Source organism: Metarhizium album, assembly GCF_000804445.1.
Source record: "Metarhizium album ARSEF 1941 chromosome Unknown scaffold_5, whole genome shotgun sequence".
Taxonomy (NCBI): domain Eukaryota; kingdom Fungi; phylum Ascomycota; class Sordariomycetes; order Hypocreales; family Clavicipitaceae; genus Metarhizium; species Metarhizium album.
The window spans coordinates 1,189,471-1,217,147 of record NW_024467579.1 but is presented as its reverse complement, the minus strand read 5'-3'; the positions used below and the strand labels follow the sequence as shown (position 1 = coordinate 1,217,147).

General features: G+C 54.3%; 8 protein-coding genes across 8 annotated transcripts; 2 read left to right on the top strand and 6 right to left on the bottom strand.

Annotated features, from left to right (window-relative positions):
• Positions 1-556: 556 nt before the first annotated feature.
• MAM_03088 (uncharacterized protein) lies at positions 557-2,949 on the bottom strand (the record flags this gene model as incomplete). The annotated part of the gene is made up of 2 exons (XM_040821887.1): positions 557-2,441; positions 2,501-2,949. The coding sequence occupies 2 exons, from the start codon at positions 2,947-2,949 to the stop codon at positions 557-559; spliced, it is 2,334 nt and encodes a 777-aa protein (XP_040680456.1).
• A 1,723-nt stretch (positions 2,950-4,672) lies between these two features.
• MAM_03087 (uncharacterized protein) lies at positions 4,673-6,421 on the bottom strand (the record flags this gene model as incomplete). Its single annotated transcript, XM_040821886.1, has 2 exons — positions 4,673-5,141; positions 5,880-6,421. The coding sequence occupies 2 exons, from the start codon at positions 6,419-6,421 to the stop codon at positions 4,673-4,675; spliced, it is 1,011 nt and encodes a 336-aa protein (XP_040680455.1).
• A 440-nt stretch (positions 6,422-6,861) lies between these two features.
• Positions 6,862-8,883, bottom strand: MAM_03086 (LIM domain-containing protein; the record flags this gene model as incomplete). The annotated part of the gene is made up of 2 exons (XM_040821885.1): positions 6,862-8,638; positions 8,804-8,883. The coding sequence occupies 2 exons, from the start codon at positions 8,881-8,883 to the stop codon at positions 6,862-6,864; spliced, it is 1,857 nt and encodes a 618-aa protein (XP_040680454.1).
• A 4,926-nt stretch (positions 8,884-13,809) lies between these two features.
• Positions 13,810-15,477, top strand: MAM_03085 (myo-inositol-phosphate synthase; the record flags this gene model as incomplete). Its single annotated transcript, XM_040821884.1, has 2 exons — positions 13,810-15,128; positions 15,180-15,477. 2 exons carry the CDS (start codon positions 13,810-13,812, stop codon positions 15,475-15,477), a joined length of 1,617 nt encoding a protein of 538 aa, XP_040680453.1.
• A 666-nt stretch (positions 15,478-16,143) lies between these two features.
• Positions 16,144-20,063, top strand: MAM_03084 (DNA replication checkpoint mediator, MRC1 domain protein; the record flags this gene model as incomplete). Its single annotated transcript, XM_040821883.1, has 2 exons — positions 16,144-19,016; positions 19,082-20,063. 2 exons carry the CDS (start codon positions 16,144-16,146, stop codon positions 20,061-20,063), a joined length of 3,855 nt encoding a protein of 1,284 aa, XP_040680452.1.
• Positions 20,064-21,101: 1,038 nt separating this feature from the next.
• Positions 21,102-22,043, bottom strand: MAM_03083 (TAM domain methyltransferase; the record flags this gene model as incomplete). Its single annotated transcript, XM_040821882.1, has 1 exon — positions 21,102-22,043. One exon carries the CDS (start codon positions 22,041-22,043, stop codon positions 21,102-21,104), a length of 942 nt encoding a protein of 313 aa, XP_040680451.1.
• Positions 22,044-23,201: 1,158 nt separating this feature from the next.
• Positions 23,202-23,571, bottom strand: MAM_03082 (uncharacterized protein; the record flags this gene model as incomplete). Its single annotated transcript, XM_040821881.1, has 2 exons — positions 23,202-23,473; positions 23,535-23,571. 2 exons carry the CDS (start codon positions 23,569-23,571, stop codon positions 23,202-23,204), a joined length of 309 nt encoding a protein of 102 aa, XP_040680450.1.
• Positions 23,572-25,595: 2,024 nt separating this feature from the next.
• Positions 25,596-27,348, bottom strand: MAM_03081 (phosphatidate cytidylyltransferase; the record flags this gene model as incomplete). The annotated part of the gene is made up of 5 exons (XM_040821880.1): positions 25,596-25,631; positions 25,693-26,154; positions 26,222-26,568; positions 26,721-27,090; positions 27,190-27,348. The coding sequence occupies 5 exons, from the start codon at positions 27,346-27,348 to the stop codon at positions 25,596-25,598; spliced, it is 1,374 nt and encodes a 457-aa protein (XP_040680449.1).
• Positions 27,349-27,677: the final 329 nt, after the last annotated feature.

Sequence of the window (27,677 nt, the reverse complement as noted above, 5' to 3'; positions counted from 1 at the left end):
CCCGTCGCAAAGAAATATCGTGCCCGCAGTGAGCAGCGAGCGACCACCGCCACAGAAAATCGTCAAAGAGGGGGGGGGGCTCAATAGGAAATATACTGGACAAACGCCGATTTTGCCGTGCATTTCACCGTGCTGCAACGCCTCCTTTCTCATGTTGTGGCCCAGCCCCAGAATTGACGAGCCGCAAACCATCACAAGTACACTCCATCCATTCTGTACCAGAATCAGGAAAGAAGCGACACTCCACTTCATCAACATGGTGAGACAAGAAGAAGAAAAAAACTGGCAAGAACAAAAAAAAGAAGTACTGGGAACATCGCCCCTCTCAAGCGTTCCGTTCGAGATGCGAGTGCTGCATGTTGAAAGTCTTGAAATGCGAATTAGAAGTAACAAGTTGGGTATCCCAAATGAACAGAGTTGAGCCCGCCAATAATAGCACAAGAATCAACGAATCGGAGTATTCACGAAAAGGTCAGTCCGTGGCAAGGGCAATGCGACTATGTGATGGCCAGAAACCTGTTATGGCCTGACCTTGCCAAAACCTGTGGCGTGCTTCTTAGCCAAAAGCCAGCTCAAATCCAGACTCGTGATCTGACTTGGTGGGTTGTGTGTTCTTGATGGGGTGCAGCATGACCGATGGCAAGCAGGGACGTCCATGTTTCTTCTCCCACTCCATCCCGCCAACGCCTGTGTCAACCCAGCCCATCCAGTTGTTGTAGAGTCTGTTTGGCGGCTCGGCACGATAATACCAGGTGGTACCTTGGAAGCGACGCTCTCTTCCCCAGCCAAACGGTGATCCACGGCCCCCAGATTCGCCATCGGGTCCAGGGTTGAACCAGTTGTTGAGGAAGCCTCCCTTCCAATCTCGATCCATAAAAACTGGATGAGGAGCGAAGACAGTCTTCAGGCCGTGAAGCAATGCAACCGTCTGCGCCGTCATCTCAGAAGCGACATGCTGACCACGCAGGTTCTCAACATGCATGATGTCGAGGAGACGTTTTGAGACTCGGGACTGGGTGACAATGGTCGTGCGTCGAGGCAGGTCGGCAGACTTGTGCTTTTCGTCGCTATAGCCCCAGACATGGTTTGAAATAATCCACTGGCTATCAACAGGATCAAAAATGGGGCCAACACTAATGAAATCGGCTTCTTCGCCGACACCCCATTCATAGTCATCCTCTTCATGAGATGCCACTGGGGGTCTGGGGCCGACAGGCCTGACGAAGGGCAGTTTAGGAGGGCCCCAAACCGTCTTATTACCTCGCTTCTTTGCGACATCTTCGCGGAAGGAGGTGTCATAGTCGCCGTGATACTCGGGGATGTAGTAGCGCTCGTTTCTCTCCCACAGATATTTACGAGGCTGCTTCTTCGCAAATGCCGACAGCTTCTCGAGAAGGTCGTAGTGATGCCCCGTGTATCGGAAATCCATTTCCCAGTTCCAAATGTAATCGAATTGTGGGTGGTCCTGACTGAACTTCTGTACCGAAAGCCACTGAGCGCTGTGGACAGCTCGCGCATACTCGTCTTTCAACTCGGTGTACACATCCCAGACCTGATGGTCGTTCCACAGTACAGTGATGCCGTGGAATTCGGCAGGCACATTTTCTTTGAGCACGGTCTGATACAGCTCATCGTCATCAAAAATGGCAAGACTTTGATTCTTGGAATGAACCAGGAGGAAGACCTCATACTGCCCACCAGTCTTGAGACTGAGTTCGCTAATCAGGGCACGAATGACTTGTCTGTCGTTGTCAGAGTACTTCATGCCAGTGTACGATCTAAGCAGGAGGGCCGTTCGAGACTCCTTGGTGGTTTGGGCCCCTTTTGAGGCAACGGATCGCCCTTTAATCTTAGGGGTGCCTGTCTCTCCATGCTCAGAATTGGTAGTCTTTTGTGCCAATGGTGGAATGGTAGGCTGGCGATTCTCGGAGTAGTTGTCAAGATAAGGATTCTTCTTGCTCATGGTCATGTCGAAGCGGTTGGCGTTGTGCTTCAAACAGCTCTTCTGTAATTCACCCCAGTTGACATTATCCCAGTCAATGGTTTTGTACGACCCCCCAACCTTCTTTTTCATTTCCCAGAGCCCGTACTGTCCAAGGCGGGAATCACGCTCCCAGCACAAGTTGGGGTCAATACCAAACAAGTCGTAATCGCCGAACTTTGTCTCAGGCCACCTCGCTGGGCGACCGCGGAAAACGAGCAAGTCTTCGACAAATTCGCCGGTGGGACCCTTGCAGGGCACATAAGGAGCGTGGCCATTCTTCTTCCATTCGTCGCCGTTGTAGTCAGGATACGGACTGAATCGCACCGGTTGGTCGTCATTCAACGAAAACTTGACATTCGGATCCTCACGAAGGCACTTGGCTTGTTCTTCGGTCCGATTGTCTTTGAGGACCAGCTCGTTAAGTGTGTTACCATAAATCAGGTTGGAGTTTGCGAGTCTGAATATGCAGGATTAGCACCGCTTACCTTCAACAACGGCGCATCGGAACGAACATACTTTGAAGTGGTTTTGTAAGCATAACGCCACATCTTTCGCAAATCTTTCTCATGTTGAAGTCTGGCGATGTCGCCAGCATCTCTATCTGTACCGTCGGTTTCATAGCCAGGTAGGACGTCGTCATTACTCTCCTTATCGTCCGGGTCGGACCAATAGGCCAGGTCTTCAATGTCAATTTCCCAACCCGCACGAGTACCAGTAGGCTCCTCATGGTGATGGCCAGGGTCAGGCTTGAGAGTGATATCGTCCGGCTTGGGTCTGGTAAGCGGCTTTTCGTCGTTGTGGTTGTTTTTCGCGTCACGGGCCGAGCCTTGCTTGCCTGTACTTCCGCCCTTGGAGTAAGGGACAATGTGCAGACTTGGTGAAGGACCGCTGAAGACTAAAAAGTAACACGATAGTGCGGCCAAGGTGATGAAGAAGACCGATCTCGGTCTCAGCCGAGATAACATGGTTCGTCGTCCTTGGGGCTGTAACATTTCATCCATTGGTCCCCTCCCCAAGAAATCGCCAAGAGACGGACAGACGCGGCGCAAGACGCTCACTGGAAGTAACAAGAAATCAATGTACTGGCTTAAGTAGGGAGAGAAAACGCAAAGCAAACTGAACAATCAACGATTGACCAGAATTTCGTCTCGTCTTGAAATGGGCGGGAATAACGAATGGCCAAGGATGGATGGGCTCCAATCCTAGAGAGCGGAGAAGCTGTGCCTTGGTACCAGGAGGTAGATAGATGGCTTGACAGGGCGAAAGACCAACATTGATCGCAAAGAGATATGACAGGCTGCTGGTCGTAATGCCGAGTCGGTTCGGTGTGGTTGACAGGAACAGACTCTCGGTTGACAAACAAAGCTCGAGGCGGCAGTAACGGGAAACGCCTTAAACTGCAAGGCTCAAGGCCCAGGGCAAGTGTCTCGGCTCGACCACGGGGCGTTCCAGATGCTGAAGATGTAATTACGGAGTACTAACGGGAGCATTCTCTGGAGACTTCGGCTGAGACAGGTAAAGCGCCGCTACTGGAGCTGGGAAGCTTGGGAAGCTGAATCCGGCCCAGCAGCGCAAACGAGAGGGCCTCGAAAGGAGAATGGGAGTAAAAGAATGGACAAGGCCAAAGGCGAGTGGAAGCTATCGAGATGGAAGATGAGGCGTCAACCCAAATTACGATAAAAGTCAAAAGTCAAGCTGCGCCAGAGACGGGAGCAGCGAGATGGGGGGGGGGATTGGAGAAATAAAAAGGGGGGTAGGGGGCTTGATTGGGGGTGTTGATGTCCGGCGCAATCTGGAAGACATCACTGGTGCACGGCCAGCCGCAGCCAGACGGGAAGGCGGGCGGCTTGAGGCGTGCGAATATTCACTGTCCAGCTGTTCAGTACAGTACGATGCACTTGACGGCAGCGCCACTTGAATGGCGCCAGGTTGCGAGGCCATCTTGGTGCGGCAGTCGAGACGCCTCGACTCCAACGTCAACTGCTTCAACGAACTGCCCAGCCCTGGCGATAGCAATTACTTGACAAGTCCGGTAATAATGGTGGGCCATGGGGTGGCACGGAGCTCCGTACTACTCCGTACGTAGAATATTTATTACTACCCGGCTGGAGAACTGGAGAATTGCTGGATGGAGCAATCAGTGATGGTTCATGAACCAGTTGACATGTGGGTTCACTGTGTGGACTGTGTGGGCCGTGTGGGTCACCAGCCGTGACATTTGATTTTGTCTTGGAACATTGGGAAAGCACCTGCACCTGCACCTGGGGCCATTTGAGATGGTTCAACACAATCGTGCGTGGCTATTGTCCAGACAGAGAAATGAGTGCCTCGGGCCTTGGGCTCAGGCCGTTGAAAGTGAAAACCCGGCGCGAGTACGGAGCACAGATGCTCCGCAGTACCTCCTGCCTGCGCCCAGGTCAGCTCTGTACCAGCGGCCGCCACGTGCCCCAAAAGTCTCCAGCACTCGGTGCTCCGTACGGAGCAAGCATTGCGTGCTGCTGGACTGGACTTGCAGTACTCCGTACTCCGTACTCTGTACAGTCGTTTCCACTTGAGCCTGGTGTGTGGGTCGCTGCTCCAGAGTCCACGAGCCATGGCAGATGGCATGAGCTTCTCCCACCTGCTCTTGCTTGCTCTCGCCTGCCAATGCTGCCAATGCCGCCAACCTGCCCGACGAGTCGAGACATGTCAAGTGTGCATACTCCCTACTCTGTACTCCATGAGAAACCCGCAATTAAAAGGCGTCGCTGGCCAAGAACCGCCCACGATTCGGCACATGCAACATGCTCCGTACATGCAGATTCCGGCGGTACCACGTCGTCGTTTTTGTACGACTTCGGTTTCCAGTACGTCGTATAGGCCTCTCTCCCACAAGCAAACTTTGAAACATGGCACGGTCTGCAAGGCTGGGCCGGGCCAGCAGGGGCCAGCAGCAGGTCTCGCTCGCAGGGGCGCCGGCAAACAAGTCACACAATCCAGTGTAGCAGGCAACAGACGAGAGTGAAGACACTGCCGACGACCGCTCCGTTGTTTGTCCTTGTTCACGAGATTTGCAAAGCGTCGAGCGCCCCGTCTCACCCAACCGTCAAGTTGCGCAGAGGTCTTCGTCTGATCATGGGCCCTCGACAGCTTACCAAGTCGGTACGCACGTACTTTGCTAGTACGTTAAGTAGTTTAGCAGGACACTGAAGCGACCAATTGATTGTAAGTTTGTCCCTTTTTCAACTCTCCCCCTTTCGCAGATCTCCTCACTCCCCGGGGCCGCACAGTGCCAATAGATGGCACAGCCCGTGGGTCCTGCGCGGCCGGTGCACAGCCTTGATTTGATCGAACCGCCAAGGAACAGATGAGATCGGCACCAGCCAGTCTCAGCCAATCACTCGCTAAAACCTAGTGGCCGCTGATCAAATACTAAATCCAGGGACATCGGCGCCTCAAGATCCTGCCAGCACGTGACTTGCCCCCTTTGGAGAACGGACGACGACGGCGCAACACTAGCGACTTTGCGTACCACCACAAGACCACAAGCGTCGCGCATTGTTTAATCGCAAATTCTACAAGGCTCCAGTCGCCACCCGCCCCCTCAGCAGGAAACTCGATTCAGGACGCGATGGAACTGCCTAGGTGCCACGACCACTCCGTATTACCCCGTGCTTGAGGCATTTACGATGAGCGCGGGCGCACGCAATCCTACATAGAGGGAAGGTGCAGCCGCACACAAATTCCGAGTGTGGTCCCACTTTTCGGCGCATGGTACTGGACACGTACGGAGAACTCCCTACCTTGAGTAAGTACAGAGCAGGCGCGCATCTCTTGAGGATAACGAGTTGCACGCATTTGGAATAGCTACAAATCTTGTCTGCAAGGTCTCCCAAACAAGTCAAGAACAACATACTTAATGGGTTCCAGCACGGGGCGCAATGGCAACCACGGATGATGACGGGCCCGAACCGGCGAGGTTGTCGCCACCGCCACTCCGTCACCAGAGTACTCCGTAAGTTCTGTGTATAAACTTTGGGCAAAATGGCCGCTGGCTTCGGCCCCAGAGAACATTGTGACGTGCTTCGAGTCGCCGACAGGGGCCAGGGACCAGGTCACCACAACGTCCTGGCTGCTTGGCATTCGATGCATGTTGTTGTGGTTGTGCTCTGTCGCTTGCTTGCCTGCCACACGCCATCCTGCTGTCCTACTGTTTGTCGGCGCCGCGGTGCCCGTACTGCCCTTTCCTTTCACAAGACGCTCCTCAATCAAGCCGACAGACGGCCTCATGCCAACTTTTGTGGCGCGTGGAAAACCGTCGAGAGCCGCCACCGAGACGTCACCAGATGCCGCGGATGCCAGCCTCAATGCACGCACCAATGACCATTGTCGGCCATGCCTCTGCTTCTCAAAAAGCCCGCAAGGAACACAAACGGGTTGCAAAGACGAGACGAGCATTTGAAATAGAAACACATCGCTCACGCGACCTTTTTTTCTATACTAGACAAACCCCCACGTGGCATCACTGCTCACGGCACACAGGATGCCTGTGCTTCTCCTTTTCCTCCCAGATGTTTTCCTCATCATCTTGATTTGATACATACATCGCAAATCGTCCAAACAAGGCCTGCAAGGACATTCGCTTTCTTGCAGGGAGCATAAAGGAGATGCGACTAGCGGTTTGGTAACCCGCAAGTTGCAACCAGAGGCCCCGACAATGCAATAATAAGCTACAGAGGACTACGGTTGCCATGACCTGGGAAATGGAAATGGCACCGCCCCATGTTGTCAAAAGAAAAGGCTCAACAGATTATGTACTAATTAATAGGTGGTGATAAACGTCGTGGCGAATTCGTAAATCTCATGGCAAGTCAGCAATTGACTTGGTCGCATGGAAATCAAATCATGTGTCTTCCCAAGTTCATGTTGCCCAAGCGCGTCATACGCTTGTTCATACCGAACGGCTGACTCGCGCCCGCCCCAGAGCGACCGCCATTTGGAAGGCCGCTGGGTGGCGGTGGAGGTGGTCCTTGCCCAAAACGAGGTGCTGGGTTGAAGGGGAGGCCCTGCGGAATTCGAGTGCCATCGACGCCACGCGATGGTCGGCGTTGATACGGCTCCGGCTCTGGAGGTAGGGGTTTGAGCACTTGTTCTACGCGTTTCCACGCGTCTTTCTCGCAGTAAGAAGAGCCGCCAATCTCAAAGTACCCCTCTGACAAAGATTGGCCGCAGTCCAAGCATCGAAAACAGCCGACGTGATATTTTACTCTCGCCTCGTCTTCCAGATACTGTCCCTCAATGCCACGCCTGCATTGACCACAGAGACTGCCATTGAGCTCGTGGTAGTGCTGCTTGCAGTAGGGTTTGTCGTCCAACACATAAAAAACGGACGATGGAAATGGCTCGGCACAAGTAGTGCAAATAAAGCAAGACTTGTGATACTTCCCAGTCAGTCTGCCGTCGGCTGAGGAAATGCTCTTGCCCCTTATGGGTAATCTACAAGCCTTGCAGTCTCCTCGAGATGGAAGTTCCAGCGGGTTGGGCGTGGCGTGTCGTTCCCGAATTCCCTGTCTTCGCGACGAAGTAGACCCGGTTCGTGCATGATTATTTCTCAAGTCCGGCGGCATGTAATTTCCATCCTGGGGCGGAGAGGAGCTGTATCCCCCTCTAGAGATTGGCTCTCGTGACTTGTTCCTAGACCGCGACGCACCGTCAAATTGGGTGTTTTGAGGTGCTCCCACAAAAGGATCGATGCGCGAGTCATTTGACTTGAGCCTGTCCGTTGGGAAACCACCTTCATTCGTTTCCCGGCTTTGCTCAGCCGGACAAGTTTCCGACCTGGCTGGGCTCGTTAGAGCAGTGCTTCGGCTAGTGCGACTGAAATCAGAGTATCTCGACGAAACTGAATCGGATGATGAATGATATGGATTCCCGATTCCAAATTCCGCCGCCAAATCTACCGAGCCCTTGTTTCTCAGGCTGTGTTCTGGCAGCAAGCTTGTGCGAGGGGGAGGCTTGCGTGAGGTATCTGGGCCTAGCGACCGTTTCTTATAAGCATGTTCATAGTCAACTCCAATACGTGAGCGCTCGGGAGGCGACGCTGGAGCCGAGGGTGTCCGCTGTGTCTGGAAGGAATTTTTTGTTGGAGATAGCTTAGGATATGTTTCGGACCGGCCAAAGCCTGCTAAGTCATTCGAAGTTGCATTCTTTGGTGCTCCGAATCCGCCATATCCATCCTTTCGGGGATGTCTCGGCAGCAGCGGTTCTTTTGAAAGACCTAATTTTTCGATCGAGTTCTTTTGTTGATGATATGGGCTCTGAGCCGTTGATGGTCCTCTTGCGGGATCAAACGGGCCTGGAACAGAGACATTCAGTCTATTCATAAACCCTCCGCTGAGCGGCTTATCAACGTTTTCTCTGCTCGTTTCTTCGAATCCACCATATCCTCTCGACCGCGCAGCTGGATTGAAAGACGTTGGCGACTCCAGTCCGACGTCAACAGGTTTCCTAGAGCCGAAATTTTCATGGGCTTTGCGAAAATTCTCGCGCTTGCTGGTGTATATTGGGGATGCTTCCCGCGACCCGCTCGGTTGGCTTACAGGCGTCAATTGGCCACGGTGCACGTATGTTTGACCTGGCAACCAGTCAGTGATTCCTCCAGTTTGCGGAGAACAGCTTGAGCAACTCACCCGTTGTACCTGTCTCTACGGGAGATGGTGTGCGGCCATGTTCTGGGTATGATGGTTTGGTAAATCGATCACTTGAATCCAAGGGTGGCGATACTGGCTCATGATTAGCCCGAGGTTGCCCTTGGGGGGATGGTCATGCCGTGTAACTTACATTCTTTGGCTGTTGTTGGGCCGGCGCAGATATGATCTCCCATCATGGAAATTTCCACCTGGCAACCACATATTGAACATTTTATCGCCGGTAAAAACGATGATTCCCTTGGCATTGCCATGGTGGTTAATGGGATCGGAGCCCCGATGGTGTTGCGGGCGGCTCTCCGGAAATGGTCTCAAAGAACGTCAATACAAGATAATGCATTCGATATCTGACAATAACACGGTAGTTGTTGGCAGTTGGAGGAGAGGTCAGACAATGTTCTTTTTTCTTCTCCCAGCCCAAAATGCTTCATGAACGAGAAACGAAGAGGTGTCAAGGAAGAGGAGGGCCGGTTCGCAGTGCCCGAACAGGTGTGTCCAAAATGACGACGTCGGTCGAATCAGCCGCAGGGTCGACTCAGTGAACGGGCGAGGCAAAGTCGAAACAGCGAGGATGGGGCTGTTCATGCAACGGGAAGAGTGGGCAAGCAAGTCACTGATGTCAATGCTCCAGTTGTCGATGTTTCCCAACGGGGACCTGACTCCAACTCGATATTCGGCTTTTCTGCGTGTTCAGCGCCAATCAAGGGGGTTTGCGGCTTGCGACAGAAGCGACGAGTGAAGCGAAGAAAAGACTCGTTGGCACGGCAGTGCAAGAATGTGCACGAGTCGGCAATGACGATGTTTGAAAGACAGTCAACAACACCGCAAGGTGATGGTGATGCACATGGCGTCTCGAGTATGGGAAGTGGGTGTGTGGTGTCAAGGGTCTGGTACTATCTGCAGAACCCTGGTCGACCCCTGAGCAGTCGGCTTGGAGCGGTGGCGCTAAATCGTTCGTATTGCCGGCAGGTCTTCAGGACGTGACGTCTCGTGCAATGATCAAGAGTCAAGATCAAGACGGCGATGCGGTGGCGGTTCCAGTGGTTGCGGCCTGGCGGCTCTAATCGTGTAAGATGTTGTTCTTGGAAGGCACGACCAAGCACTACAAGGCCCAGTTACCAGGAAAAGGTACGGTGTACTCCGTACAAAGGAGCTAGATAATGTGCGCAACAACAAACATTGAAGGGGACATTGGAGGAAAACAAATCATGCTCGGTCCCGGATTCTCAAAATGCCGCAAGAGATCGAGTAGAAATCACTTCTCCCGTCGATGCGCCGTACGGGAGCCGCGCCCTCTAATAAAACGTTTCTGCGCGTCCGACTCCGTCGCACGAGGATGGACCTGACACACGACCCAGGTGAAGACAAAATGGGGCCATCACCAATGATCAAATGGGTCAGGAGTCGGAACACCTTGGTTGCTATGCGATAAAGCTTTATTGAATCCCAAGAGCCGCCACAAGTTGCCCTCGACGGCGAATCGAGACCAGGGAGACGCTGTCGGTGCTTCTGGCCATGCTCTTGAAACCCAAGGACTTCTTCAGGGCGAGCTAACGGCAGCCAAGGGACGCCGTTGGCCGCGGTGCCTGAATCTGCAACCAGGTTGATGGGACCCCCTTTCAGCCCCTTCAACTTTGGCCCTTGGCGGGTTTGCGGGAAAGTGGGTGGCTCCCTTGGACTGACTCGGCGCCTGTGGACCGATATGGCCTTTGGGCTTTGGGCTTGGGCTTTGTTTGTTTGCACACAAACGTGCCGAACCATCCCGTTCCATGGAGTTGCCGAGCCAAGGCGAAGGATGAAACCAAGGACACTTTGCCATTCAGGACGTGCTTTTGCTTGGATCCTACAATCTCGGACACCGCACTCGGATACTGGGCTCGGACGGTGGCCGCGCTGGCCTCTGCCATCTCTGACTCCATACTCCGTACTCGGCACGCAGAACGCACGACTTGTGTCGATTTCCTCCCTCGGTACTCCGTACGGAGCAAGGCCTTCCCATTGTGTCCTGCCATCTCGCTGCGACATGTCACATGGCTGCGCCGAATACGCCGGTCCACGCCATTGGTCTATCGCTTGGGCTTGCTCAGTGGCCTTGCTCGTCAATCGTACGAGCATGACCAACGACAAGAGACTGTATCTGCTTTATTACTCGTGCCGCTTTTGCTGAAGCCTGCGCCAAGAGTAAACCCATAAACCTAAAACACGCTTCAGCTTCGTGTTCTGCTCTGCCCTATCGAGCAGCCGCAGCTAGACCAAATTCGGATCGGGTCCACAGCCTCATTTATATCCGACACGGTGGATATAAGTATATCCACATCTCATTTGACTCCTTGAGCGTGGCAACGTGCATGAGGTCTGGGCTGCACATCACGGGCGCCTTTGCGCACACAAAAACTCTGCCGTCCGCCGACGCCACATCCAAAAGAAGACTGCCCCGCGGTGCCAGGCCAATGCTCTTAATAAAGAGCCTTCGCACTACCACCAACTCGCAAGTCTCTAGCCCCGAGTTGCTTCGCGGCCATGGCCCGGTGTCTTGTGACTTGTGCGTTGTCTTCTCCTTGACCGAAAATCCGGACAGAGACCCGGCCCACGAGATGCTCCCCTCCGGTGACAAAGAGTCTGTGCTTCGCCAAGCTTCGCCAGAAATGAGGTTCAACGCCAATCTACGGAGAGGGGACTACCCTCCGCCCAAATCCTACAAACACACTCTACGTTGCCAACATCACGGATCCCAAAACGCTCTTTGGACATAGCCAGAACTTAGTAGGCTTTGCTTTGGCTCGTGGACCGACGTTCCACGCAGGGGCAAGTCATGACTGACCATCAAGACCGTGCGCTTATACAATAAAACAAGAAGCGGTCAATGCTGCAAGCGCCAAGGACAATGACGACATGCGCACCTCGCTACGTGCTAGGTGCAATTACAGAGGGTTCATTATAATAATTCTTAGCCCGCCACTTCGGTTGCGGCTCGGAATTGATGACGATCACACCGTCAGTACCGTCACTGATATGGCCACCCAGGTCATGGCTCGCCAAGATACTGGTAATGGTACGCGATCAAATCCATGCCTGGGTACCTGGATAATTGATACCGGCGGTCCTAGCCCCGTCATGACTACGAGTAATCATCATCTTGGCCTGAAGCCCTCTTGCCTCGACGTCGGCACCGAGTAGGTCCACACAAGCTAAAGGGGGAATGAATAAAAGGCCCCGTGATATATGTGTACCATCCTTTTTTCGGAGCCAAGTGTCCATGAAGGGTTGCGGCACAGAAGAGGCCTAGGCGTCAGGCGGTTGAGGCTCACGCATAACAGATATCAAAGTCAAGTTCTCCATGATTTCACAGGCCTGGACCGCCAGGCCCTGGTAGCCAACAGAGGCCGATGATTGCTACGTCGTGGTAGTAGTACTAGTAGTAGTGTCACACTTGAAGATTTAATCTCGTGTGCTTCCGCTGAACTAGCAATAAGCGAGTATGGATGATGGAGGGGACCCTAGGACCGGAAATCCTCGTTCCCATCGTCCCGGTGCCAATCCGATCGACCGGCTGCTTATTGTTAGTACGTACATGGTACTAGCCTCGTCTTCCGTGGGGGCAGGGAGTTGAGTTTTTTTAGTTTTTTTGGGTTTTTGTTTTTGGCTACCCTAGAGCGGTCTAGAATACCGCATCCTATCGGACGTCACTCCCCGACAGCGCAATGGCCCGAGGGCGACGACAAAAAGCGGCACATCACGACGCTGATAGCAATCCAGGCGAAACAGTACCGCACATGTTGCTATCTTTGACAACGGCACGGGTTGCCAGGCCAGACTATTACACACCGCGCAAAGTGTAGTAGGGTGGCTCGAGTCCTCTGTTGTTCTAAGCAAAATGACCTCGACCTGTTGACTGCCCTCACCGGCCGTCCGTTTCCTGACAAGGTTGAAATCCAATCACTCCGTAACATGCCACCGTTGACATGATGCGTAGTTCACTGGCGATGAGGTACTGTGCGGAGTACACGCTCCGCAATACTGGAGTAATAAATATATGCAGCCTCCGGCCTTTGCAGTCCTGCAATTACCTCGTCACGGCAAATCGCAAGAGAGGGCGGGATACGCGGGGAGAGCGATAGGTTGACGACGACTTGGCGTTTCCCACAATACTCGACTTTTATCGACATGTATCGGTAGCATTCACTTGACTACCACGTGAAAACAAAAGCCGCATGCACCGGCTCGATATTGGGGATGCATCGTTGAAGCAGAAAGGCATCGCCATCAAATGAAATCGAATACGGTAAAGTGACTTGGGCGGTGGGCGGTGGGCGGTGAGCGCTCAAGCACACAGGCAGGTACTTCGTTCCTCGCAATTGTCTAGAGGACTTGGCTGTGCCTGGCCTGTGGCTCACCAACATTGAAGCGATGACTTGTCGTTGGTCGCTTGTCGCTGACTCATGACGCCTCTCACCTCCGCATGGTCCAATGACGGGTGCGTGTGCCTAGCCATCTCATCGAAAAGGCAGTTCCGCGCTCCAGGACCCAACAGTTGAATCACACATGCATGTTCGGGCCCCTCACCGCCGTCCAGTTCTGCGTCCTCACGTGTGTCAATTCATCACATCAGCTCCACATCTTGCTCTGCCTCCCGCTTCCCGCCTCCCGCCTCCCGTCTCCTTTTCTTTCCCTCTTCAACCACATCAATTGCATCCCGCTTCACCTCCAAAGGCCAATCCAATTCCACCGCTTGCCCGATCTTTCTGTCCTCACTGAAATCTTCGCGTGCTTCACACCCCCAGTGCCTTTTGAGCTACGAGAGAAAGAGGAAAACCAAAAACACCCCACCAACCAAACTACTCAAAATTCTGCAGATCGAGGCATCGAACCTCGATCACCAGTCGTCAAGACGTTTTCCAATCTCCTTAACTCGTAAGTCGACCGAAGTCCTACACCCATGTATGCAGCCTACATAGACCTCCGTGCTGACCTTTCCAAACAGGATTCACCACCCGTTCGCAGGAGCCCGTTGCTCAGCCGATTCCGGAGGAGCATCGGACTCAGTCCACACCCAGTAAAGGCAGAAATTTGAGATCCAAGCAACCGAATTTTCCTGTCTTATAAGCCATCTACTTTTGCGCGCCAATACTACTTGTCAACATGGCCCCTCACGCGCAAGTTCCTACGGGCTCCACGAACGGGGCGCTTCGCTCCAACGGCACCGCTGCTTCCTCTCCCGCCACCACTTTCGTCGTCAACTCGCCAAATGTTGCCTATACTGACGCCGAGATCAAGTCCAAGTACATATACCGTACTACCAGCGTCGAGACCGACGCCAATGGGGGCCTTGTTGCTACCCCCAAGGAGACTCATTATGACTTCAAGGTCGACCGCAAGGTTCCCAAGGTGGGCATGATGTTGGTTGGCTGGGGCGGCAACAACGGCACCACCGTCACCGCTGGCATTCTCGCCAACCGCCGCAATCTCGTCTGGGAGACCAAGGAGGGCCCCCGCGAGGCCAACTACTACGGTTCTGTTGTCATGGCTTCCACCATGAAGCTCGGTTCTGACGCCAAGACCAATGCTGACATCAACATCCCCTTCCACAATGTGCTGCCCATGATCCACCCAAATGACCTTGTTATTGGCGGCTGGGACATAAGCAAGATGAACCTGGCTCAAGCCATGGACCGCGCCCAGGTCCTTGAGCCCACGTTGAAGTCTCTTGTCAAGAAGGAGATGAACGAAATGGTCCCCCTCCCTTCCGTCTACTATCCCGACTTCATCGCTGCCAACCAGGAAGACCGCGCCGACAATGTTCTTCAAGGCACCAAGGCCTGCAACGCCCATGTTGAGAAGCTCCGCCAGGATATCCGTGACTTCAAGGCCAAGAATAACCTCGACAAGGTCATTGTCATGTGGACTGCCAACACGGAGCGATACGCCGACATCATTCCTGGGGTAAACGACACTGCCGACAATCTCCTCAGATCCATTGAGCAGGGCCACGAGGAAGTGTCTCCCTCCACGGTCTTTGCGGTCGCCTGCATCCTTGAGGGAACTCCCTTCATCAACGGCTCTCCTCAGAACACCTTTGTGCCTGGCGCCATCCAGCTGGCTGAGAAGCACAATGCCTTCATTGGCGGTGATGATTTCAAGTCTGGTCAGACCAAGATGAAGTCTGCCCTCGTCGACTTCCTCATCAACGCTGGCATCAAGCTGACTTCGATTGCCAGCTACAACCACCTTGGCAACAACGATGGCAAGAACCTGAGCTCCCACAAGCAGTTTCGCTCCAAGGAGATTTCCAAGTCCAACGTTGTTGACGACATGGTTGAGGCCAACACCGTACTGTACAAGAAGGGAGAGCACCCTGATCACTGCGTAGTCATCAAGTACATGCCCGCTGTTGCGGACAACAAACGGGCTCTTGACGAATACTACGCCGAGATCTTCCTCGGCGGTCATCAGACTATTTCGTGAGTAACACGAATGCCATTGAGGGAACTGAGAGCTAACATGACTGGCAGCCTGTTTAACATTTGCGAAGACTCCCTGCTCGCCTCTCCCCTCATCATTGATCTTGTCATCATTGCTGAGATGATGACCCGTATCCAGTGGAAGGATTCTACCTCGCAAGAGGGTTACAAGAACTTTCACAGTGTTCTCAGCGTTCTCAGCTACATGCTCAAGGCACCGTTGACCCCTCCCGGCACTCCTGTTGTCAACGCCCTTGCTAAGCAGCGCGCCGCCCTGACCAACATCTTCCGTGCCTGTGTTGGGCTGCAGCCTGAGTCCGACATGACTCTCGAGCACAAGCTGTTCTAATGGGGGAACACATGAATAGGAAGCCTAGACAGACGATGCAGTCTGTGTCGCGGTCGTTGGGAGAGAAAAAGGCGTAAAATACAAAAAAAAAGGTTAAAACGAATTAGTATTAAAAAAATAGGTAGAGACGGCAGGCATCTGCTCCGAGTTGCTTGAATGAAAATAATGCGTCTCTGCGAAAAGACAGGTTCTTCCATATGACGTGAAGTGACTTGCCAGCGACTGAGGCGTTGGGACACACTGTCTGCCGTGACGACGGCCGTGACAGCTATGGAGTCCTCCGTATGGAGTACGGAGTACGGAGTAGGCCATGCGGAATATCAAGCAGTACGGAGTAGGGAGTAAGTTACGTAGTGAGCAGCGTGTGCACCCCATCTCGTGGTTGGGCAAGGAGGTTGGTTGGCCCGATTATGACGCGGGGTGGGTGGCCCGCGACGGCGCGCCCGCCAACATCGCGTCGCGCGTCCGCGAGCTCCCCACTTGCATGCGTTTAAACAGGGCAGCCGCTTGAGCACGTCGTCTGTCTACTCTCCAGCTTTGACCAGAATTCACAATTTCCGTCATACGCCCTTACTCATTTCATATCTTGTCTTTCTTCATTTTCCATGATCGGGCACAGTTTCTCCAACACCAAGCGGCCCAACATTTTCGGGCGTTGATCATCCAATGGCGGTCCCACGAGCTTCCTCTCCCGCATCGCGCGTTGGCTCGCCGGGCCCATTGACACCGCGGTCCAAGATAAGAGCCCTGCTGGCAACGGTAGAGAGCAGCGACGACGAGGAGTCGCAGACAGGCAACAAGAAACCAAAATCATCACTAATTTCTCAACTACCTCGCAAGATGTGCAGCAGTCCTCGACGGGCTCAGGACGACGAGTCTGACGAGTCAGACGTTGCAATCCGACCGAGGGGCAAGCTCGCGTCCAGGATGCAGGGTGGTGGTGCGGCAGCCACAGAGAGCGCTTCTCGGAGCCCTGCGACCGCAGAGTCGGCAAGAGACCGCGTGAGGAGGATGCTGCAACGCGAGGAGGCCGAGAAACAGGGGAATTCGGCCACCGGCGATGACGAAGACGACGACCTTCCCACTGCCCCTAGGCGGTTGACGCGTCGGGCTCCCGTCGACGATGAATCTGATGCTGACGCTGCGGAAACAGCGCCCAGACCCAACAGCCCTGGACTCTTTGTCTCGTCCCCGATGCGTCCTTCTCCAGCCAAGAGCGCTGCCGCGGGGGATGACTCAGACAATGATTTGCCACCGTTGAAATCAGAGCGGTTCAAGGCGCTTGTCGAGCGAAAGAGACAAGAACGCCTTGCGCGCGAAGCGGCTGAGGAGGCTGTCAGGGCTGAACGGCGAGCCCAGCAAGAGCATCTTGCGTCCGAGCTGGAGCAGCTCGTTTCAGATGAAGATGTCGACGGCATCACTGACGATGAAGGCGGCAGACGACTTACCCAAGAAGCTCGCCCGTCGAGGAAAGCGAGCAGGAAGGCGATTGAGGAAATGAACAGGGAGACGCAGCGGATGGCCAGAAGTATGCAGCTTGCTCACGATGCCAAGACAAGGAAGAAGATCTCCAAAGCCAGCCTTTTTGAGCGGTTCAGTTACAAGCCTGTTGGCTGGTCTGAAGTCAGACTACCTGGTGCCAACAGCTCTAGCCGACCCACGACGCCGCAGTCCGATGTCGAGATGGGAGAAGCCTTTACACCTCCTAGTTCCCCCCCCCTAGATAAGCAGCATGATCAGCTTGTTAATGAGAATGCTGCTGTTCCAAAAGAAGGCATGGAGGCTGCAGCTCAAGGAAGAGTCGACAGGGAAATCAGCCTCATACCGGCAAGTGTGGAGGCCGGTCAACAGTCAAAACCAAAGCGAAGAGTTCGCGTTCGACTGCCTGTTGCGCCCATGAATGCGGCTGTAATCGATGCGGATGGCGATCTTCAGATCACGACTTCGGCCAAAGACAAGATTGATGCACTATTTGCAAACATTCCTTCCAAAAAGTCAGGCGAGGCACAATCGTTACAGATTTTCCGTGCTCTAGCACAAGTGAAGTCTCCTGGCAAGGAGAGTCGCGGCAGGAAAGACCAGTCCAAGATGTCGCCTGGTGAGCTTCAGGCTTATTTGCAACTTAAAGCCCGCCAACAGGCCAAACTGGAGCGTGATCGCCGCTTGGAGATTCTCAAGGGACAAGGAATCATTATCCAGACCGCTGAAGAGCGGGAAAGACAAGAGCAAGAGGTCGAGGACATTGTGGCCAAGGCCAGACAAGAGGCCCAGAAGATAATGGAGGAGGAGAGAGGCGAGGCCAAGCGACAACAAAAGAAGAATGGCCAAGTCGATCCTCTGGCTTGGGATGACAGTGACGACGAAGAGAACCAGGTTGCGGCGCAGGGGGTGGACGCGGAGGCGTCCGAGGTGGAAATCTCCGGTTCCGAGGATGAGGATGAGGACGAGGCCGAGGCCGACAATGCAGAAGAAGTCGAAAGAGCCGCAAATCCTCTCTTTGACGAGGAAGCCGACTCTTCCGTATCCGAGGCCGAGACTTCTGTTCAAAGCGAGGACGGCGCGGACGAGATGGAGCAACCAGGCCCGAGACAGCGAAGAGCACGAAACATGGCCACAGTGCTTTCGGATGACGAAAGCGAAGTGGAGGCTACACCCAAACCCGTAAAGGTTACTACTACTCAGATGACGCCTGCGGGTGCGGGCACCATATCTCCCTTCGCTCCTGGTTCAGTTCTGCGATCTGCCAGAAAGACATTTATTCCTGGACTGCCCGTTCAGGGGCCCGCTGGCTTGGGACTCACACAAATATTTGCCGGCACCATGGACAGTCAAGTGAGCTATTCTGAGGGCGGACCAACGCAGTCCATGATGCCGGATTTCGACCACTTCCCTGACTCCAACTTTTCTGCCACGATGGACGAGCCGGCAGAAGAGACGACTGTCGATTCTCAACAAGAGGAGACTCAGGGGGTGCAGCTCAACCTTTCACAATCTCAGATGCATGGTCTCGGGACGCTCATCGCCGACGGGATGCAGACACAGACGTCTGAGATGCTGGAGCTATCCCAGGACGCGGGCTTGCAACAGCTCAGCCCCCTCCGAGATAGATTCATTGAGCCTCCCTTCTCAACGGTTGATACCGTGATGGTTGAGAAGCAGAACGAGGACACGGCCCAGGAGTCACCGATAGTTCGCAGAGGCCGGCTCCGGCGACGAATGGACATGTCGGTCGCGGAGACTGCCATCCCCGAAACCAGTGAGCCCAGGACACCCGGCGCTCAAGGCAACGCCTTCCAGGCCATGCGCGACGCAGCCAGGAAAGAGAAGAGACTTCGCGTCGCCGAAGATTTCGACCGTAGGAAGAGCAAGGCCAAAGAAATGGTCGAGGAGCAGGCCGAAGAATCCGAGGATGAATACGCTGGTCTGGGTGGTGTGGACGGCGAGGACAGCGACCATGATTCCGACGGCTCAGTGGCGGAGATGATTGACGACGCGGCCGGCAACGACAACGACGAGCGAAAGCTAGCCGCGTTTTATGCGTAAGTCTCATCGTCCGTCCCCGTAAAGCGCCGGCAGAAAAAACGGAAAGCTAACTCTGGTCTAGTGATCGCGAACGAGCCAACGACGAGCAACAAGTCGAAAAGCTCTTCAGGGACATCACCACGGGCATGCTCCGGCGCAAACGCCGCGGCGGGGACTTTGACCTCTCCGACTCGGACTCGGACGGCGAGGCTCGCAGGCGCATGAAGCGCCGACAGTTCGCCAAGATGCAAAAGGCGCTCTTTGCAGACGAGCGGGTCAAGAAGATTGCCGAAAACCCCGGGAACCAAGCGTTTCTGAGAAGCATGGAGGACCGCGGCAGCGACGACGAGATGGACCTGCTGGACGCCCCTGACACGCCGGATTCTGAATCGCACAACGAGACCCAAGAGCAAGCGCGGCGTCCTGCTACCGTCATCCCCGACAGCCAGCCCGTGCAGCAACAGCCGCCCTCTCCGACGGCAAACAACACCCGGGCACCCGCACGCATGCGCAGGACAAAGAATGCCAAGAGGCCCTCCAACATTGGTGACGTGCGGGAGACGCTCTCCAACCTCCTCGAGGAGCCACACGGATCCATGGTTCCCGCCACAGAAGTCGGCTCCGACGGCGAAGAAGAAGAAGAAGGACAAGACGACGACGGCGACTCATCACGCGGCGACAAGGAGGACCAACCCGTCGTAGATCGAATCGCTCTCAAGCGCACCCTCTCGTGTGCTGGCTCCACCGTCCGCATGGCCTTCACCACGCAGACACGGTCGTCCTTCAAGGTCCCGGCGCTGCTCAGACGAGCCACCACAAACTCGACCCTCGTGTCCGGGTCCGCGGGCGGTTCGGCCCCGAGCGGCGGGGCAGGGTTCGGCGACGACGCCAAGATCAAGAAGGCCGCCGGCAAGAAGAGCGGCATCGGCGGATTCGCCAGGCGGACGGAGCACAGCGCCAGGGTGCAGGAGACCGAGAGGCGGAGGCAGGAGAGGCGCGTCGAGGGCGCCAGGGGCCGGCTCGGCATGGTCGGCGGCATCTTGGGCAAGGGCACGTTCGAGTAGCCTTCGTCTGTCCCCTTTTTTTTCCTCTTCTTTCTTTTCTTCCCGGCGTGGGATCGTCGATTTTCGGGCGTTCGAGGGTGCGGAGGACCGAGTCATCTACTTGATTTTTGGGTTCGGCATTTTTTTTTTTTTTTTTTTTTCCCTTATTTCCCGACCGGCTTTGCGGCTTTGACATCGGCACATGATTATACTGGAAGTGTTATTCGGCACCTATATATCTGCAATAACGCCACCTATTATCGCTGGCCCTGGGCTCCCTGGTCCGCTGTCCCCGTGGCTCCCTGTCTGCTAAGATCTGACTGTGACTGGGCAGGGAATACCCGTTGGCGCCGACTGCGAGTTTGCTTCGCCCCATGATGCGGAGTCAGTGGTTGGAAAGAGGTGCCTTGCAGTCATCACGTCACTCACTCCGGAGGGCTGAACATGGCGAGCAGCGCACTCGATAAACACGGCGCCGTGAAACCGACACCCATTTCTCTCAGTAATGACGGGCATGACAGCCGTTCCATCTAGTTACTCGTTCGACCGCCTGGCGGCCATCGTGCCGTGCCCACTTGTATTGTAGTTATGTCGCGACCTGTTAGGTCCAGCTACAAAGGTCGCGACGATCCCTCGCGCAAGCCCCAGCTACCTGTCGACGCCTGCCTGCTACAGGAGTAGTCTGGTTCAGAGCTCAAAAGCATCTCCCAACCTCTCGGATCAGTGCCCATTGCCATGACCCTGGGTATGGAGCTCGAGCACCGTCATCCCCTACCGCCTCCTCATCACCCATTTTGCATCGGGACAGGCCGCTTGGACTGATCCAGGGGCCTCGGCCATTCAGGAAATCAAACATTGCGCCCCTTTCCCATGCCCTCCGATGCTCATAAGTTTACCGGCCAAAACCACGAATTCGAACCAAGTCGCTATGCTAGAAACGCCACGCTTTAAAGGAAATGGAAAAAGAAACAAGAAAGAAAGCAAGATAAAAAAAAAGACAGAGAGAGAAAGAGCAGAAACAAAACACACAACATCACCGTCTCACAACCGCCGCCCTGGTCATTTAGCCTTTTGCGCCAAGACAACGACATAGCCAGCCATGACCTTTGGATCTCTGCGCGTCGCGCTCCTCACTCTGGCATTGAGGACCTCTACTTCTTCCCCTGACCAACCCAGCACATCCCTGACCAAGACGGCCGTCATGCCGTCTACGCCATCGGATAGGTTGATGCCCATCAAAGTGCCGACTTCTTTGCTCCGCTGGTCCTTGGGCCAATTGCCAATGGGCACTTTGAAGTTGTGCTGCTCAATCGTCTTGAATCCCTCTTCAGTGCTCCACCGTTTCAGGTAGGGCGTTGGATCTAGCATTCTGCCCGTCTTATTGCACGCTTCATTCAACGTGAGGCCGAGTTGCGTGAATGCGTGGCAAGGATAGTCTATGCTCATTGGGCCGTCGTCGGAGGTGAAAGCCGTTGAGAATTCTTGAAACTCCACCCAGCCACCGGGCTTCAAGGCGCTGTGGATTTGGCGAATGAGTCGCGGCCAGTCCTTGATCGAGGCAGACATGTACCGGCAGTGAATGTAGTCGTATGCGCTGGTCTCGACCCAGTCCAGCTCGACATCGTCCACGAGGAAGTTGACGTTGGCGGGGACCCAGGTGGGCTGGATGGGACTGAGGTCGTTGCCCGTTATGCTCGCTCCGGGGTATGAATCGCCCATTTGGATGGGCCACAGCCCTGTCCCTGTGCCGATGTCCAGGATTCTCATGCCATTGGGCTGAATGGGCGCCAGGAATAGCCGGTCGTCGAGCAGTCGTGTCACGGCGTGGTGTAGCATGTCCAGACGATCTTGTTCACGCTCATCGTTCGGAAACGGGTACGCGCCAGATTGGTAGGCGTGGTATCGACGGCCGTGTCTCCACTCGTACCTCGTAATGGAGCTCCGTATAGAAGTGCTCGCGCTCGGAGAGGCCTCTCCAAAGGTAGAATCGTCGTCATTCATGATGATGGACTGGGGGGTGGTGAGGTGATGGTATGTAAGACGGTTCCCCGGCGATCCCAGGCCGGGCCCGAGACAAGTCTTTCAACCCAGGGCCAGAAGGAAATTCGTTTGTCCTTAATGTTCTTTGTAGAATGGCGCCGTGTGCGAATTTCCCTTGTATGTCTCGGGTGCGCAGCGTCTCGTGCATTGACCCCAGATCTTGGTGGCCCTAGTGTAGAGCCTTTTGTTGCTTTTCCCAAGACAAGGAGTAAGGATGGCGGATGGTTAAGTGACAGTGGTCGGAATAATGGGATATTACGAGCACGAACATGTCCGGGCTTCCCGAGGCGAAATGTGGCCGATGTGACAACCGGGTGAATGAGCAAGTGGTGCACGCTGGTCACTTCCTGAGATGAAGGACCGCCCAACCCCAGAAGTGAAGAAGGAAGGAGATGGGGAAGAAAAAGAGAGAAAGGAGAAAGGATCTAGCATGCGAATAACGAGATGGATTTGAGAGGAACTGCTACCAAAACGCGGAGAAGGGGGTGGCGGACGAGAACAGGACAGCGTCGCGCGTCGCTTCGACGTTCAGTTGCCAACCCTGATTAATATTGTACCGAGTGCAGAGCAGTTTTGGATGCAACAGAATTGAAAGGTCAACGGTATTGTTGTCGCCGTCGGCACGCCGAGAAAAGCATAATAACCATTTAAGCGCCATCCAACGACGGATCAGACAGACACCGACTGACAAGCCGCGAGAACCTTGCCGTGCTACTCAGCCCAGCCGAACGGGATGAGCGGCTAGGATCAGGATTACGGAGCCCTCTTGATGAAATTTGAAATCACCAATTCTTGGCCAGAATACAAAGTACCGTCTGCTAGGGAATGTGGTTCTTTGCAGAGTCGCAGCCAACGCAACGAAAACGGGTCTCTGAGTGTGAGCGTGAGTGCGAATGTTGGAGAGCGAACAATAATAGCAGTAATAGTAGAACTAATAAGAAGAAGAATAAGCGTGCGTGCGTGCGCGTGCGCGTGCGCGTGCGCGTGCGTGTGTGATGAGCAGACAGACTCGCAGACGTGCATGTGCGTCGGCGGCGACGGGCGACGAGAGACGAGATTAAAAGTGAAACGGGCGACCACCACGGTTCGTTTATGCTCTCACAAGTGTCCAGACGAGCATCACGTCACTCTGTCTGTCTGCATAAGCATGAACATGAGCGTGAACGTGAGTACGCGCATGGGCATGCCAGGATCGTGGCGCCAGGCTGTGATGCATGGTGAGCACCGAGCCCTTTGCAGACCAGGGTAAGCGTGGTGTGTCGCCGTGATGATAGTAGCGGTATTGTCGTCGTCGTCGTCGTCTTCGTCAACCAGAGTCAAGACCAAAAGACCTAAGCCTGCGGCGTCGTGTTGTGCAGCCTTGCTGTCGTGGCCTCGTCGTGTCGTGTGGCCTGAATTGGACGTGTTAATAGACCGAGGTCCCATACCATGTTCATAGTTCATAGTACATACGGAGTACCATGCCATCAATCCACATCGGAATGGACATGGTCGGGGTGAATTGGCAAAGCCCATGCTCACCAGCCCACCCTGACTGAAGCTTGAACCATGCAAGGCGACAGACGAATTCCGTCCATCCATGACTGCTTCATACACGGTCGATGCTATGATCATTACCGTCGCGGCTCACGAGCCCATTGGCAACTCCGTTCAATCTTTCCTTCCCTTTTCTCCCTCCTTCCCTCCCTCCTTCCCTCCCTGCCTCCCTTCCCTCGCTCGCAACACCTTACAAATCAGGCCACATTCATACACGCACACACTGACAAGTCACAGGTCACCCACAAGCAACAAGCTCTCACAACGCACGCACGCACGCACGCACGCACACACACACACACACGCATGTCCACACACTCGACTCTTGACAACAAGTCACAACCAACCAACAAAGGCCAACACCCTCCTCTCCTTCGGCCAGCTTTGCCCGCCACATGTCCATGTCAGCAATACTCTTCCTCTTGTGGTAAAAGCCCCCGACGCAGCAACCACCTCGATGCTCACAGCCGCGAGTCCGCGACTCTTGGAAAAGTCGGCCAACTTTCCGCAAGCCACCCGTCACGTCGCCCAGCTCCGCTCCGACGTGCCACGCGACGACGAGCAGGGATGATGACCAGGCTTGATTCCCTACGTCGAAAGCCCTCTGCGGAGCATCTCCTGGTGCGTGTACTACCCGGGTAGAAGTGTTACTCATCCGGGGCACACATTACGTACATCAGGACAGCAGGTACGGAGTACGACTTGGTATCAATGTCACCATCTTGCCCGATGCTACGGAGCGCTCGTTGACCCGTCTCGTTCCAGAAGCATATGTGGACCTGGGTGGGATGGCACTTGGTACATCCTCTCATGTCAGAAATGCTTGTTCCGTGGCTCCCGTCCTCGGCATGCCGTGCAATGTCATGTCATTTGCGCCGATTCTGCTTCGCTTGCCTTTTGCCTACACCGTCTCACGCTGTTGTGGTCCATCCGGTCCACCACTTTGCGGGAATGGCGCTGTTATATTGCATCGGTAAATTGCCCTATAGCGAAATGCCCAACCAACCACATACGCGTAACGCCACGATCAAGAGCCCCCAGGTATGTATGCATACATATGTGCTCCGTACGGAGTACACACACACTTTTTTTATCACACGCGGCACAATTCGTGGCCCTCCACGGTAATCAACGATTGGATTGTTGCCGCACATCTGCAAGACCGGCTGGCTTGGCCACCGATAGCCGGCCGCCCTTCCGAGTGGGACAAGTCACTTTGAGCCCGGCTTGAAATTAAAGGCAGACAGCTCCTTGCTGTTTGTGTCGCAGGCTTGATGACCTGCCATGTTGAACCGCTACCTAGACTGAGCACTGAAGCACGGGGTAGTACGCAGTACTACGGAGCACTCGATACTATACGTAGGCCTGGACAGCGTCCGGAAAAAACAGTCTCTAGATTCCGACCCTGTAATATCCAAGACGAGCACGCCGCTGCTCTCGGAATCTCCATGACTGCGACGCCGGGCTCGCCGACTTGGGTTTCTGCACCTCACATTCCGTACTCTCGCATATACCACCCAAATATACACAATAACCTTCGTCATGATTCCGGTTCCGAGAATCCTACATACACACAAGCTATGGATCTTGATACTCCGCCGTACATCATCCCATCCCATCCCGGCCAATCCATCCAATATTCGAGATCCATTATACCCATGTTGCAGCCCCTGCCTCTCCGACTTGTTTCCCGGGGCTGATGAAAGAACCAGACAGCCCCATGACTTAGCCCCATGTCCACGCCACGTGCCTTGTAATCACCGTCTCACATGGCCCGCTGAGAGAAGGGAAATTTTTCGTGTTCTTTCAAAAAAAAAAAAAAAGGGCACCCGATTGCTTTTGCGAGAGATGAATTTGTTGTACGACAAGAAACAGGGACAAGACGAAGGGAGCATACATAAAAATCGCCTCGACCGGAGGGTACAAGACAAGAGAAAAAAAAATCAACTGAAAAAAAAAAAAAGAGATACAGTTCGTTCAGCTGCTGATTGTCCGCTCAACGCACTCAAGGAACTGCGTGCAACCTGTCAGCTCTTGCATTCTCCTTTACGCCACACAAACTTGACAAGCTCACCTTTTCGGACACGACACCCTGGTTGCCCAGGTACCGCGACATGCTCTTGACCAGCTCGATTTGCTCTTCTGGGCTCAAGCTCGTGATGGCAGTCTCGAGAACTGTTCCGACGTTGACCTTGTAGAGCGCGATGAAGGTGTGGTAGTACATGTACGCGAAGAATCCCATGATGAACTGGCAGTCCATGCGGTCCGTCATGCCGCCATGTCCGGGAATCGAGTCGCCAAAGTCCTTGATCTTGAAGCTGCGCTTCAGCCCAGAAGCAAAGAAGCCTCCGAACGGAGCGATGAGGGAGGCAAATGACGCCAAGACGAGCGCGTGAAGCTGCATAGGAGCAAACGTGAAGGAGATATTCGCGAAGCTTGGCGGCAAGAAGAATAATCGGGGCATGTGGTAGGTGCGAGGTATGAAAACGGGATTCGGGTCGCATTGGAGGCCGGTGAAAATGGTGGCGCCAAGGTCCTACGTATAACTGTTAGCAGAAAACTCGACGGCGCCATCGACCCCACGATACTGCAGCCTTTCTTACATTGACCGGGCAGATGAAGTACTTGGACCGGATCATCAGGTTCACGAGGACCATGCCGAACAGAACAGTGGCAATCCAAGCCCCAACAAATCCCTCCACGGTCTTCTTGGGGGACAATTTGATGAGCTGGGTGCGGCCAAAGGCGATGCCGCAAATGTAGGCAAAAATGTCGTTTGTAATGACGAGGGCGGCGGGTAAGAAGAACCAGATCATGCCCTCAAAGACATTATTCATGACGAAATGGGCCTGGACAACGATGAGGTACAGCGCCATGTGCGTCCATGCAAAGTTGGTAAATTGGAACTTGTAGTGCCCGGCTTGAAGTGAGGCAACGAAGAAGACGAAGCCTGCGCTGGCGGTTAGTCTTTTTTCTTTTCTTTTCATTTCTTTTCTGTTCTTTTCCCAGCGAACACCAGAAGCCAAAAAAAAAAAAAGAAACAAAAAAAAAACAACAACTAAAGAACAAACTATCCACGCCAAAACGAGAGGCTCGACTCACCGAAAACATAGAGGATAAAGCTAATGAAGCGATGGTGGGTGGCAAGGGGCAGCAGGACCTTGTCGACCAGGACAATGTGCTTGAAGTAGTATATGACGCTTTCGCCGTAGAGGAAATACATGGTGGTGGCTAACCAGTACCAGTTGAGGCTCTTGGTAGATCGAAGGGACCGGGCTCGGCTCGGAACGTTGGCAATGGCTATGACTTCCTTGAAGGAAACGATCTGGACCATGGTGACGACGATGATGATGTAGATGTGGCCCATGAAGAGGGCGGTAAAGAAGGCGCCTAGCATGCAAAGCGTCCAGAAGGTTCGGGTAATGAAGTTGGCCTTTTTCTTCTGGTACTCTTCTTCGGGGGTGGGAGGTTTCTAGAAATGGCACACAGGTGGTCAGCATGCAGTCGATGGACTTTGTTGGCGTTTTGCAGCCCTAAAGGTATTGTCACTGGCATTGGGGTTGGCACCAACCTCTTGGACGGGAGCGAGTTGTGCCTGGACCCTTCTGGCCCGCGAGGGAGAAGCGCTCCCATCCTCACTGGCATCGCTGAAGCTGGAACGGCGACCCTCGGAGCCGCTGGCCTGGCCGTTGTTGTGGGGAAACCTAACCCCTCGCTTTGATCTGCCCATGGTTTGAAGCTCCGCGAGCAGAAGCGATTACCGGGGTCCGAGGCGAAGGGAACTGGCGTATCGTATCGGGTGTTTGTCACTTGCCGATTGTATACAGTCGATTGCGTTGAGCACCGATCGAAGAAAGGGCCAAAAAGAGAAGAAATAAGATACAATAAAAAAAAAAGAGGGAACGAAAAAGAGGAAAAGGGGACAACGGAGGCACGGCTGAGTGAGGTCTTGTGGCGATGGTTGTTGCGCGGCGATGGGTTGTGGCAGCTCGTCCGGAGGGTCAAGGGACTCGAGGCTTGAGGAGAGAGGCAAAAGCGGAGGGCGGAAAAGGCAGAGAG